We start from the raw sequence: 15028 nt of genomic DNA, 5'->3' as shown, positions 1-15028 counted from the left end.
CAGTTCCCGCCTCCTGGGGTATCTGCTGAACGAAAGTCCCTTGCATTCCTGGTTGAACTGCCTTAATCTGCATCACCATAGCTTTCTCCTTCAGCTTTTTCTGCTTTAACTCAATCTCATCACTACAGTATCTTGCATACTTCAACACCTCATCAATTGGCTTCGCTTGCCAACAAATCAGATGACTCTTAATCATCTGACCTATTTCAGGTCTCAATCCCTCCACAAACCTGAACACAAAATGCAACATGTTGTTTGGCTCAATCGCTTCCTTGTCACTGTGCTCCTTGAATGCCTTTAACAATCTCTCATAGTATGCATGTTTCCACTCCTTTACCTCCTGCACTGTCCTGTCAATCCTTTTCCAATCAATATTTTTAGGCCAAATTCTCGTCTTCAGGAATTCAATCACCTTACAATAATGCTTCATTACTTCAGGAGATGATGCACCTGTAGTCCTATCCCTTTCTCGTTCCCTTGTCGGCCAATCTACAGCTCTTTTGCATTCAACCCACAAATCAGCTGGAACTACTATTTCTAGTAAAGTATTCAGGTCTTCATGCAACCATTTCGAAAGCTTCACAAATCTATCTGTTTGCTGGTACCATTCAACCGGTTTCTCCCTCAGTTTTGGATGATCATTTGTGAATATCACTCCTGTGCCAAGGAACATGCACAAACTGCCCTTCTGGATTCTCCCTTATTGGTAACATTTTTACTTGATCCTTATCTTTCTGTACACTTTCGGACCCTTCTTGTGAATCTATTTTCCGTTTATCCTTCTTCTTCGCCCATCAGCCTCCCCACTTTTGTGATGCTCTCCATATCTGAGCACTTTGCAATAATTCCTTAAGATGCGCTTTCATACCAGCTGACCTCATCTGTTCAAAATCTGTTGCTTCAAAATCTAACCTGTAGCTCCTTTTCAAATGTTTTGTTTTCTCAATTTCAATATCATGTTTTTCTGCTATGTCTGCCAGTCTCTGATGTATCTTACCCACCTCTCTTGTGATTCTCGGACATAAGTATCTCAGCTCTTCTTCTGTATAGGATTCTAACCCATTCACCTACATTGTCCCTTCGACGAGTTCAGTTATTTCTGTACTCAACCTAACACGATCAATCGGCTCCTCACTTTTAGACATATACTGTGGGATGTTCAGACTGTCTAACCACTCATTCAGCTGCTGTGCTGTCAATCCCTGTAACGTAATGTTACTCGCATTTGGTGATGGCACCTACTGCACCACTGTGCCTCAATGTTGTGGTGTCAAAAGCTTCAAACTCTCACTTACACTTGGACCATTTCCAAGTGATGTTTTGACATTGTCTACCTTGGGAGCCCCTCTTCTTAAATATCTTTTTTCACACAGAGGAGGTTCCTGAGCCAATTTTAATCTTTATCTCCAGCTGTTTCTCTGTAACCTTAAAATGTTCTGTACTGAGATCTGCACGATCATTTATGGCTAAGTGGTCCTCTGTAGGGCCCCGTCGGACGTTGCAGCGCCCGTCCGACGTGGAGCTTAGCCCAATGATGACACATGAGGACCCCTGCTCCAGTATTATTCCATACCTAGGAGAGGTGTTTTTGTGTCCTTTCATTTGGAACAGTGCACCCAATATCTTATGAAATTACAACATATAACCAAGTGTTTCCTACACTTGTCAATATACTCCGGAGTCTTAGACCACGCAGGGTCCGTTCATCAACAACCACGTGGACAATCTTTGAGCACAAAGCGCTACACACATATGAAGTTCGACGACTTCCCTACTCACAAACTGCGGAGTATGCACACTCCTATTAAAACTTGAACTGGAGTACGCAGACTCACTAATTTCCCTCACATACATCGCAATTCACCTACGATTTGCATAAGCTGTGCAAGCGCAACCTATCCCTTTCACACTATCACTAGAATGCCGAGAACATACCCAACTCTACTAGCAGGATCCAGGATCTTGGAAAGTCATTTCTGGGCTTAAAAGGACAACTTCTTTACTACAATTGCCATTTCAGAAAAACAAAATTCAAATCTCAATAGTGAATAACTAACCAACCTTAAACTACCACGATAACCACCTAACTAGTTCTCCAAGGAAACTAACCATCAAGCTGCTCCCAAAAACTGCTAGCGCGCCTGGTCCTTGATAAGTAAACTTACAAGGGTACGCGCATAGGTCTATGAACCTTTTGATTCGCATAGAGTATCCTAGGTAGGGTATGGTTGGTACTCTAAATGATCAATACACAAACTTAATAGGTATTAGTCATCATCATTAATGAATCAAAGAACACGACACACCATGATCTTTCAGTCATGAATAACCACAACTCGTTATAAGTTTTAGTAATTTTATTTCCTTATTAGTTACAATACTAAGCCATGAGGTTAATTCGACACAACTCAATGCACTCAGAATCCGTATTAATTTATTAGAAGGAGCCAGTAACATCATCTGATCAAAACATGCATCAAAGCATATTCTAATGCATTAGCAAAAGTCAACAAAAAGAACAAAGGTAATAAATCTTCTTTATTCATAGAGTTCAGCAAAACAGTCTGTCAACCATTTGTCTCTAAATCTGTCAGTCGTCATATAAGAAAAAAACGAATCTAACCCAAATTAGCATCAGCATGTGGGACTTCATGCAAAAACAATTTAGAACAAGAATTTTGAAAAATCATCTAAGAAGACTATTTAGACAGCGCAGTTGGTACCTAGAAAGGAAGTGCACAAAGTTATAGTTCAGTCATATTGTCATATCTACCTTTCCTCAGTATGGATCAGCAACAGAGTCAATCTTCGTCTTCAGATCATCAGTCGGTCAGCATCACATTCGGCTCTCAAGAGTATGAACCCAATGACAGAATCTCGAATCGCCTCAGTAATCGTGCAGTATCGCTCCCCAACATCTATCATCTGCATCTAACATCTGATCTCTTGTCTCTCTGTCACAGTGTTATATCGAAGTTACCCAGACTATCCCCCAATTTCCTATTGGTCAATTAATCACAAGTTATGACTCTACCCAATAGTTGTATTATTCCAAGTCTATGTGTTCTAATATTTCACAGTTCTCATGTTATTGATTGGTTCACTTTGCAATGTCCTCATCATCCGGGTCGTTGGGTATTGAAAATGTTGCATCTTCTTCTCCAGTCAGTGCCTTCATTGTTCAGGTCCTGGGAAAGTACACTCTGTGCGCTTTACACACCAATCGTTACATTTCTAGTTCTATCATCTCCTGTCCGTCGGTTCACATAGAGGTTTCAACTAAGCAAATTTTATTAAACAATGAGCAGTTCACGGTTAGTTCAGCTTGTCAGAATTTCCCATTAAACGCAAAGAAATATAGCTTCTGCCTGAGTACTGGCAAGACTAGGCCAAGACTCTTGCTAAATTAAGGCCTACAATTATTGCAAGACATAGGTTATAACTCTCAATATGACATATTACTACATAGAATGTAGTTCTCTATATTTCATGTATGCTATTCACTTACTAGTACATTCGTGAATCCTGGTGGCCAATCTCCAGGGTCACAATTTCAAACGTGCGCATTCGTTTTTTCTATGTAAACCATTTTCCTACAAACTCATTATTAGAACACATAAACACTCATTAATTAATAATGTTTTATTAAGTCATTTGTTTTAACATTGGGAATGGAAGCTAATTGAGTATTCAATGTTTCTGGCAGTAGTGGTTGGTCATTAACAATAGATGTCTGTGTATTTAAAGGGAAAATTACACAGTCAGCCTCTGTCACTTCAGGGACTACAGAATACAAGGCAGATCTTCTGATGGTGTTGCTAGCCTTATTCTCCTTATTTTTTAAGAAGTGAGTTATTTTAGATTTAATATCCTGAACCTCTACTCGCGCTTTCCCTTCATTTATCAATACTTCAACGTCCTCTATCAAATTGTTGATATCGTCCAGTGTACAGATTTCAGCAGCGTGTTTTTTAGCAGATTTTGACTTGGGCTCTGAGCCATTTATAGGCTCCATGGCCTTCTTTCTTCCCATTGTATGCACTGAGGTTACTCACAAGGTTTGCAGATCCTTCTCCCCTCTTACAGAGCACGCACTTGTCTCGAGAATGAAAAGCCAACGGTCAAGGGGGGTTGCCCTGCCTCTTCCTGTCGCTGAGGGTGCATAGGATGGGTCCGCCCTGGCCTGTACTTGGCCCGGGCACAGCCCATGCATGTCACGCGTAGCAAGAGAAGTGATGGCACTTTGTAGCGCGGTGGAGGAAGTGGCTTCTCTCCCCTTCATCTGGTATGTGGGCCTCTTCTGGCGCTAAGGCTTTTGGGGCCTGTAGTCCCCCCAGACAGCCACTGAAGTATCTTGTGCATTGAGTGAGATGATGGCGCTTTGTAGCGTGGTGGGGGAAGTGGCTCCTCCACCCTTCCTCTGGTCCGTGGGTGCCTTCTTGCCCACAGGTTTTGGGGGCTTGAAGTCCCCATAGAAAGCCGCTGAGGTATCCCCTACTTGTGCCAGGAAAACGTCTAAACACAGAAGTGTTTCTACATCAAAAAAGCATTTTCACGTGTTAGTTTTTGATAGTAGCCATGTTCCTTTAGTAGATGGTACAATCAAATGAAGCTAACTAATTTTTAAGTATGTCTGGAAAAGAACAGATTATTCATGTACAGACTCGAGTTGAAGGTCCTGACGCATGTTAGATTAGGCAGCCTTCTTAATGAATGAGTAGAAGAGAGACATTGTGATAGATCCTATGAGGGACAAGGGATTTGGTTTTCAACTGTGCATCAGATTTATTTCGGTTCCTATAAAAGATCCTAAGTTACTAAGTGAAAATTAGTAAAATAGGACAACTGAACAGCCCTTCTCCATCTGTCACCAACAACATTAGCAGGGATCCCATAAAGACAGGTCCCTGGGGTACACTCCTCACTACCATAAACACAATGCTTTGTGGGACAAAGAGAGAGATGCGCAAAATACAGAGGAGAACAATAAGGGGTTTAATCATCCTCAGCCCTAAATCCTGTAAAGAGGCAAAACTAATGTAAAGAGACCAAGAGGACAACAGCCTATAATAACTGGCATTTCAAGAGACAGTGGCAGCTATTCGGAAGGACTGGTATTTTGGTAAAAACGAGGAAACAAAACGAGTAACTCTGGTGCTTTAAGGGGAAGTGGCAAAATATGAACACTCCATGAATACGCAGAATTAAACTGATACTGCTTCTGTGGCAGGGAAGAGCAAATGTAGCACAGTATTTATTGCACTTTAAACAGTGTTGTCTGCTGGCTCGATCATTTTAACTTTTTATGCTAAGTGTTGGATGTTGCAGTCTCAGCTGTCATATTGTCATAGCCACCTTTTCTTTGTTTATTTAAATGTAAATAAATACCACTGTCCCGATTATTTGCACCTCTGCAAAATCGACATAACCTCATTCACCGATTGAAGTGCCAGGACTACTACCAATGCCTTGTGTTTTCTCTGCAAAATGAAGAAACCATTGTTAATGCTTTGTGAAGTGATGCTCGTTTTTTCTCTTCATCCTCTGTTGCAGAACATTCTGAGGTATGCAGCTGCAGGAACGGAGGAAGGTGCTTAGAGGGGAACACCACCTGTCATTGCCCTTTCGGGTACTTTGGTCTTCTTTGCGAATTTGGTAGGTTACTGATCTGCATGCACGTCCAAGCAGCATTCTCTTAATTTTATTCATTTTATAACTAACTAAAGTCGCCCTATATCATTGTGTGTCTATAGCCATGCTTTCTTACAGAGGTTCATATTGCACTGAGTTTGTAAACTGTGTATATGACCACCACCACTGACTCTTCAAAATTGTGCCAGTTTCCAAAAATCTATGCATTTATTCACAAAGCATGACACTCTCCCTTGTGTGAACTGTTCACTTTATGCAAAATGTAACTGTTCTTTAGAGTTTACCCCCTGTCTAATTTAGCACACTATTTGGAGCCACATTTCGTACCTGAGGCCAACTTTTTCTATACTGTTAGTAATAAATACTGTTTCAAGTTTGATCTCTGCACGGTGGCTGGTTTGCCCTGCTCACACAGCCACCTCTCACCCACATGCTTACCAAGTGACTGAACCGTCTTTGGCTGTTCAATACATACAGTACCATATCTTCTCCTCTGCTGTACAAAGTACCCTTTCAGTTTTATTATGTTTTTGTTCGATGCACTCTTTTTCTTAAGGTCTCACATCCTTGAGCTGCTCCAAAACTAAAAATGTTCCTACTCAAATCGTTGAGCTGCTCCACGAGTACAAATTGTCACATATTAAAGTAGTTAGTATGTGATAGTAAATGTGTTGTCAGCTAGCGTTGTCTGTACGATTTGCAGTACCAAAGATAATGAAAGTGCATCAGGTGCTTTATGTGGTCCACTATTCCATTCTGCTCTTATACACACTCTTGCTTGATTCATGAGTGGTGTCTTGTATTGACCACCATCCCTACCCAAGATATATAAAAAAAAAAGGTTGTTTAAGATCAGTAATGCTCTTTCTGGTGGATAATCTATCTAATTTATCTATCTAATCTGAGAATACTCCCTAGGTGCCAGACTGCTTTTGGAAATCTTTCATCAGCAATGCTCCTCTGTACCATTAGGAAGTGCTTTGTGGCTTTGAATTGACTCCATACTGCACTGCAAGTTACAATGCAGGGTTGCATATAAACCCCACCCCTGCGGGATGATGTCAATCAATCAATCAGAATTTTTAAAGCACGGCTAATGACCCGATAGAGTATCCAGGAGCTTGCAGGTCACAGAGACTTAATCGAACAGACAGGTCTTGAGGGCCATTCGGAATTCGGGAAGTGAAGGTCCAGAAGTGCGTGGGGAGGCTGTTCCAATTTTTTGCTGCAAGGTCAGTTTCTTGCTTGTCTCTTTCCATGTCCTTAGACACGTAGCATGAACAATTGCTAGTACCAGTGTACAGATTCCTAACTTGGGTCCTTTTTAAATTGTTAAAAAGAGGCCACTCTACAGAACGGGCAGGAGGGAGGGCATTGAGGAGCCTGCTGTTAGATAGAATATCCGCCAGAAAAAGAGTTACTGAAGATAAGTAATTTGTTCTTTTGATGGATATTTCTAACTGCATATTCCTCACCTTACAATAGATGCCAAAGCACTTCCTCCCAAGGTGGCGGGTCTTTTGAGTGTACTGTGTCTAAACTTTCTTGCAGGACCGAGCGGGCACAATGTAATTTCTACTGGACCTGGTTACCAAAGCAATAGTGCTTCGTGAACATATGCACTGATGCCCCTGTCGCAGCTTAGCAGATGTCAAAAAAGGGGAAGACATATACCAATGCAGTGATAGCAGCCCTGGCTCTGGTGTAATGGGAAGTGGTGGCTCCTCCTCTACGGCGGAGGAGCGTCAACCCTCTCCTCGAGACAGCAGTAGCTTCAAGCCTTTGACAATGAAACAATAATAAACTTTGTTTCTTATTGTTTAGTTGTTAAAGGGGCGGGACATTGGGGGTGACAGGGGCAAAGGGAGTGCACTGTGCACTCCCCTCAGTGCACATGTGTGTTTGGCTGACTGTCTGGTGCCGGCCAAATACACATCCGCACTCTGCTATCTCCAGCCCCGCACTATGTTGCCAGGCTGGAGAGAGCAGCGTCAGGATTGACTGCAGGGCAGGCTGGGAGCTTGTGGCCAGGAAAGAGGAGTGGCGAGGTGGTGCAGCAGGTAAGTTGTGAGGACGCAGATGTACTAATTAGAAATTTTTAATGAATGTTTAAGTAGTTTGAGTAGTCAGTCAGTCACACAAGCTTTATTCGGTCTAAATAACCATCAAAGCAATAACTTACAACAGTGGAATCATGATCTTTGCATAATAAATATGTAACAGCAAGACTAAAAGATGGATAATAAAAAATAAGATAAAAGACTATAAAATGAGGAGTCTGCAAGAAAAATTACAATAAAACCTACATATGCGACCCGTCCTATAAATGAGGAGCAAAAGTCCAAGTTCCATTTGTTGGCTGCTTTAAACTTCCTCATCAATAATTTATATTAAAAAATTCAGTTAATAAAACAATTTAAGTTAAATAAGGTAAAATCAGGGATCAGTTAATATCAAATCACTATAAACCTTTTTCTTTAAAAAAAAATGTGCGTGTGTACCAAGCGGACGCAAGGAACTTGCTGACCGCACAAGTTAGGGGAATGGAACAATCTCTCAACATCAACCTAAAGGCATCTCTACACGTTCTTATCCCCATGTTCCTACAGGCGGGACGAAGCCATTTCCGCTGAGCCATGCCATAGGCAGGACAAATAAACATAAAGTGCACTACAGTTTCCACAGAACCATTACAGTAAGGACATTTATCAGATGGCAGGGTGGAGCTCCATGAGCTAGAAAAGGACTTCAAAGGGAGGCTTCCATACCTAAAACGAACATACAAACTTTTGCTTAGTTGATCGGTAATTAGGTCCAGGAAGGGTTCAAAGTGGGGAAACCACTTATAATCAAGAAAAAGAAACGTCAACCTACCATGTGAGGTGCAAGATAGATGTTTCTCCCTAACATGGGACCAATAAACAGATTTCAGATGGTCCTTATGGGCCCTCCTTAAACTATTGGGCTGGCTCCAAAAATGACTAAGTCTCAAGGTATGGAACCATTCTGAGATGTGCTTAATCCAAGGGATAGAAAATACGTTTGGTCTGTCCAGTAAATCTTGCAAGGATTCCTTGTAGGTGACTAATTCAGGGGTAGTCCAGATACGAACCCAAAAAATTAAAGGCCTTAAAGCTATTACATCAGAGATGCAAGGGAACCCTAGGTCCATAAACACTGGGACCAGGGGCGTGCTGTGAGGACATGCCACGAGTGATCTTGCAAAGCTATTTTCCCCCACAGATAGCTTGCTAGATTTAAAGCAACCCCAGACCTCAGCACCATAAACCGCGGCACTCTGAGCCTTGGCTAGATCAATTTTAATAGCTGTAGAAACAACTTTCTCAATATTAGACATTTGGAAGCGCAGAATTGCCCCTGACCTATGTGCTAGGAGGGTTGAACTCCTCCCTACCTGGGCCTGCCAGTTCATATCATTACTGATTCTCACCCCTAAATAATCAATGGAGCATACCTTGCTCAGGGAAACCCCATTATGCAAGATGTTACATCGTTTAGAGCCGCCAGGACCAAAAATCATGAGTTTTGTTTTACTAGAGTTAAGTTCCAATCCGTGATCTGCACAAAACACACTACACCTATCCAGGAGAACCTGAAGACCCATTGGTGTTTTAGAGATCAAGAGGGAGTCATCGGCAAATAAGAGAATTGGAACTTTTGAGTTATTCAAGGAAGGGGCATCGTTTTGGCAGTCTGTTACAACTTGCACTACTTCATTGATAAACAACGAGAAGAGTGTAGGTGTCAGGACACAGCCCTGGCGTACTCCCCGCAAGTAGTTTGAGTAATTAACGTGGAAAAATAATGTGCACGTTTGAAAATGCGCCCTCGGAGGGTGGTCACTAGATTCACAAATGTGTTCACAAAATTAATAACATGTATGAAATGTAGAAAAATGTATTAAAACAATGTAGTAGTATGTCATATTGAGATATATAACATGTGTTTTGCATTTTATTGTAGAGTTAACTTAGCCAAAGTTGTGGCCTAGTTTTGCCAGGCCTCATGCAGAAACTGAATTATTAGCGCAATGTAGAGAAGCTAATGTGCTGAACTGACCCTGAACTGCTTATTGATAATAAAATCTGCTCAGCAAAAATCCTATGCGTGAACCGATGGACAGGAGATGATGGAATAATAGATGTATCAAGGACTGTGTAAAGCAGACGAGATGTACTTTCCCAGGAATCGAACAATGGAGACACTGACTGGGGAAGAAGATGAAACCTGACGAGCCAGACAATGAGGACATCGTACAGTGAACCAATTGACACCTTGAGAACTGTGTATTACTAGAATTCATAGATTTGAAAAACTAAGATCATTGGATAGAGTCATACCTGGTGACTAATTGACCAATTAGGAATTGGGGGATAGTCTGAGCGACTTTGATATGATGACAGGACGAAGGGGGGAAAACTAGAGAACCGATGGAGGCAGGAGAGATGCTAGGAGATTCGAGATTCTGTCATTGGGCTTAAGCTCTTGAGAGCCTGATGTGATGCTGATCGATTGCTGACCTGAAGACGAAGACTGACTTTGCTGCTGATCCATTCTGTGGTTAGGTAGCTATGACAATGTGACTGAATTACTTTTGTGCCTTTCCTTCCTAAGTACCAACTGCACTATTTTATAGCTTTTTTCTCTTAAGCTAGATGTTCTTCTAAATTCATGTTCTAAACTGTTTTCGCATGAAGTCCCACATGCTAATGCTAATCTGGGTTAGGTAGGGTTCCTATTCTGAGACGTTGACATAAACTGTAACAAATGATTGACGGACTGATCTGCTGAACTCTGCTACTCATGTTAACATATTCATTGTTAATGGCTTCTGTTGAGGCATTAGAATTTATGTTTTCTCAAGTTCTGATTAGATTATGTTATTGGTGGCCGTTAATGAATTAATCTTGAGTTGATTTGAATAAAGTTTGAATTAACCGCATGACTTAGTATTGGAGCTAATAGGAAAATAAAATTGTTAAAACTTATGAATATTGACGATATTGACTACGGAATAATGTTTTGCTTATTGGTTATTGGTTTGTTTATTGATAATTGATGCACATTGGTTACACTGTAGCTAGGATACTCCATGCGAATCAAAAGGTTCATCGACCTATCCGCATCCCCTTGTAAGTTTACTTACTAAGGACCAGGCACGCTAGCAGTTGTTAATATATTTTTTTTATTAAATGTTTTTGTTCCCCCATGCCCCTTTAGTACGCTGCTAGCTGCTACTGGTAATGGGTGCTCAAACATTCCAGGGGCTGCTGCTTGGCCAGTACATGGCAGATCTGAAGACAGAGGACAACCCACCATTACAGGGGTCTATTTGATACTGTCTCTCATTCCATCCTGACCCAACAGCTCCATAAGATAGGTAGCAAGGGAAAAGCCCAAGACTGGCTTATAAAAATCTTGAATTACAGGACTCAAATAATTACTTGGTACACCCTCCATTCTCTAGATCTGGGCAAGGATCTTCCCTAAATCCCAGTCTTTTTAACATCTATGAGGCACTCCTTGCCCAGATAGTCAAATCCTGTGGCCTTGAGAAACTTTCATATGCAGATGATACCCAACTAATCATCTCCTTTGGACATAACCTTGATAATGTAAAACAAAGATTTATCACCTGCATGAGAAAAATCACCACATGGATGTTTAATGATTGTTTACAGCTAAAAGGGAGACAAAACTCAGATCCTGTTGTTCAGTAAAGCTCACACCAGAAACTGGGGGCCCGAGGAGCTAGAAACTGTATCTTCGCCTAGCAAGAAGGCTAGAAATGTAGGTGTCCTTCTTGAAGAGAACCTGTCCATGGAGGGTCAGGTGATGTCCTTATGTGATGCTTTTTTTGGCACCATACATCTACTCAGAAAAGTATTTAAATGGGTACCATTAGGAGCAAGAAAAACTCTTGTTCAGGCTTTAATAATTAGTCGCCCTGACCTTCGAAAATGCTTTAATGTTAGCAGCTAACAAGACCCTTAGCGCTAAAAAGCAGGTTGTTCAGAATACAGCTGCCTGCCTGGTAAACAAACTTCCGACAGGTTCACAATCGGCTTCCTTGCTCACAGCCCTCCATTATCTCTCAGTCAGGAAGAGATCTTTGTTCAAACTGCTTTACACACAAGTCTCGATCTGGAAAGGGTCCAGTATATTTACAAGAGAACCTCATTTATTACTGCCCAAGTAGAAACCTAAGATCAAAAGCCAAATTGTGTTATGTCCTCGAAGCATTCGCACAGCCAAATATGGTGGACGATCTTTCATACCTTGCTCCTGACCACTGAAACAGGCTTCCTTTATACATCTGCTCTTGTACTTAATTCACTAGTTTAAAAAAACATTTGAAAACCTGTTTTGACTTGTTGTTTCTGTCCTCACATTATAAGTGCCTACATACTCCTTCAGGGTGAATTGTTGTGCTGTGCTAAATGCATATAACATAACATTCTACACAGCGTTACCTTTCCTAACCCTGGAGAACCCCACAAAAAGTGGATCATCCACATCGTGTTCCTTGGTACGATCAGTGTAAAACCTCAAATCCCATTTAAAGTCCATCCTATGGAGCCTCGCTTCCTTTTTCGGGGGTAAGGGAGAGCAAAGAATGCAGGTAGGGCGATGTATTTCCCAACAGGAACCATAGTCACAATTTGTGGCAAGAATGCTGACCTGAGTCCTCAACACCAACTTGTCCCAGAAAAAAGTGGTGTATGGCGTCTGCATTGAAAATGCCAGATGTTCACTGACGTGACAAACTGACGCAATCACAAAGAGGAAGACAGTCTTTAAAGTCTGGGTACACAATGAGCAACTATGCATCACCTCAAACGGGATGCTCATGAGAAATCAAAGTAAGTTCCAAATGAGGCATCACAAATTGTTTGGGAGGGAACATGTGTGTCAAACTGTTAATAAATATCATCACAACAGGTGATTTCACCTAGGAGGGTTGGTCTGGCAAATGTAGAAAAGGGGTGAAAACAACAGCATCCACTGCAAGGCCGCAGTGGGTCAAAGGCAAAATGAACATCAGACAGCTTAAATCTTAAGGATACCGCTCCATCCCACAAATCTGGCCCAGCGCAAGACATAAATTGATTGTGTGGAAGGGTGTTTTGGGATCATAGCTCAAATGTCCTTGACTTGTTACAACAGAGAGAAGGCCCTCAACTTTACAGTATACAGGACTTACCCAATGAAGGAAAGCAACTACAAAGGAGTCAGGTGTGACTTCAGCTTGTTGATTGTGAACCCCAACAATTTCACAAGGTTCACCATCATCTTGAGATGCTCTCTGCCTGCTCGTCTTCAGCAACCGGCCATCAAGATAGAGGAAAACTGGTATCCCCAATGAGGATGGGCAGCAACCACTGCCATCAGTTTCATTAACCCCCAAGGGGCACTGGTGAGGCTGTAGGGGTGAGCAAGACAAAATGAAAATGCTCCTGGCTCCTTAAAGCAGAGATAACATCCGTAGGACTTCAGGATGGGTGTATGAAAATATGGCCCTCATTACGACCCTGGCAGTCAGTGTTAAAGTGGCAGTAATATCGCCAAAAAGGCTTGCGGTAAGTACCGCCAAATTATGACCATGGTGGTGATATCTCCGATAGACAGCCAATGTACCACACCGACCACCAGGGCGGAAACAACAGTCACCATGGCAGTAGCCGCTTACAGCCAGGCGGAAGTCAAAGTACTGCCCACCATATTTTGACTCATCAAACCGCCACCTTTTCCAGGGCAGTATCAACGCCATCAAAAGCCTGGTGGAAACAAAGCACAGAAGAGAAAGGGCTCACCATTGGAGACACAGGGAAGAATCACTCTGCCAGGGAACCCGAACTGCAAGTCTTTCCAATGATCTTCTACGTTATGCTCCACCTGGAACACCAAGGCTGGCGAAGACGACGACGGTGAGTACAGCTGCCTAGCACACAAGGGAGGGTGGGAGGAAACCGGCAGCGAGACGCACAACACACACCCGACACACACACACCATACATACAACCATATGCATTACAAAAACAATTTGACCACGAAAATCTGCAGAATAAAGCAAAAGCAACAGGAATTTACAGAAATGATTGTAATCAGCCCAACAATATACAGGGAGTGCAGAATTATTAGGCAAGTTGTATTTTTGAGGATTAATTTTATTATTGAACAACAACCATGTTCTCAATGAACCCAAAAAACTCATTAATATCAAAACTGAATATTTTTGGAAGTAGTTTTTAGTTTGTTTTTAGTTTTAGCTATGTTAGGGGGATATCTGTGTGTGCAGGTGACTATCACTGTGCATAATTATTAGGCAACTTAACAAAAAAAAATATATACCCATTTCAATTATTTATCATTACCAGTGAAACCAATATAACATCTCAACATTCACAAATATACATTTCTGACATTGAAAAACAAAACAAAAACAAATCAGTGACCAATATAGCCACCTTTCTTTGCAAGGACACTCAAAAGCCTGCCATCCATGGATTCTGTCAGTGTTTTGATCTGTTCAGCATCAACATTGCGTGCAGCAGCAACCACAGCCTCCCAGACACTGTTCAGAGAGGTGTACTGTTTTCCCTCCTTGTAAATCTCACATTTGATGATGGACCACAGGTTCTCAATGGGGTTCAGATCAGGTGAACAAGGAGGCCATGTCATTAGATTTCCTTCTTTTATACCCTTTCTTGCCAGCCACACTGTGGAGTACTTGGACGCGTGTGATGGAGCATTGTCCTGCATGAAAATCATGTTTTTCTTGAAGGATGCAGACTTCTTCCTGTACCACTGCTTGAAGAAGGTGTCTTCCAGGAACTGGCAGTAGGACTGGGAGTTGAGCTTGACTCCATCCTCAACCCGAAAAGGCCCCACAAGCTCATCTTTGATGATACCAGCCCAAACCAGTACTCCACCTCCACCTTGCTGGCGTCTGAGTCGGACTGGAGCTCTCTGCCCTTTACCAATCCAGCCACGGGCCCATCCATCTGGCCCATCAAGAATCACTCTCATTTCATCAGTCCATAAAACCTTAGAAAAATCAGTCTTGAGATATTTCTTGGCCCAGTCTTGACGTTTCAGCTTGTGTGTCTTGTTCAGTGGTGGTCGTCTTTCAGCCTTTCTTACCTTGGCCATGTCTCTGAGTATTGCACACCTTGTGCTTTTGGGCACTCCAGTGATGTTGCAGCTCTGAAATATGGCCAAACTGGTGGCAAGTGGCATCGTGGCAGCTGCACGCTTGACTTTTCTCAGTTCATGGGCAGTTATTTTGCGCCTTGGTTTTTCCACACGCTTCTTGCGACCCTGTTGACTATTTTGAATGAAACGCTTGATTGTT

At 42.0% G+C, this 15028-nt stretch overlaps 1 protein-coding gene across 1 annotated transcript in view; it reads left to right on the top strand.

The window, feature by feature from the left end:
- The window catches only part of SNED1 (sushi, nidogen and EGF like domains 1), a 2603997-nt gene that overhangs the window by 988139 nt on the left and 1600830 nt on the right, over nt 1-15028 (top strand). The window contains exon 10 of the mRNA XM_069213662.1: nt 5554-5655. Within this exon, the coding sequence (XP_069069763.1) occupies nt 5554-5655 (102 nt within the window). The remainder of the gene's footprint in view (nt 1-5553; nt 5656-15028) is intronic.

Source organism: Pleurodeles waltl, chromosome 11 (genome assembly GCF_031143425.1).
Source record: "Pleurodeles waltl isolate 20211129_DDA chromosome 11, aPleWal1.hap1.20221129, whole genome shotgun sequence".
In the NCBI taxonomy this organism is placed as follows: domain Eukaryota; kingdom Metazoa; phylum Chordata; class Amphibia; order Caudata; family Salamandridae; genus Pleurodeles; species Pleurodeles waltl.
This window is presented reverse-complemented; position numbering and strand designations above follow the sequence as displayed.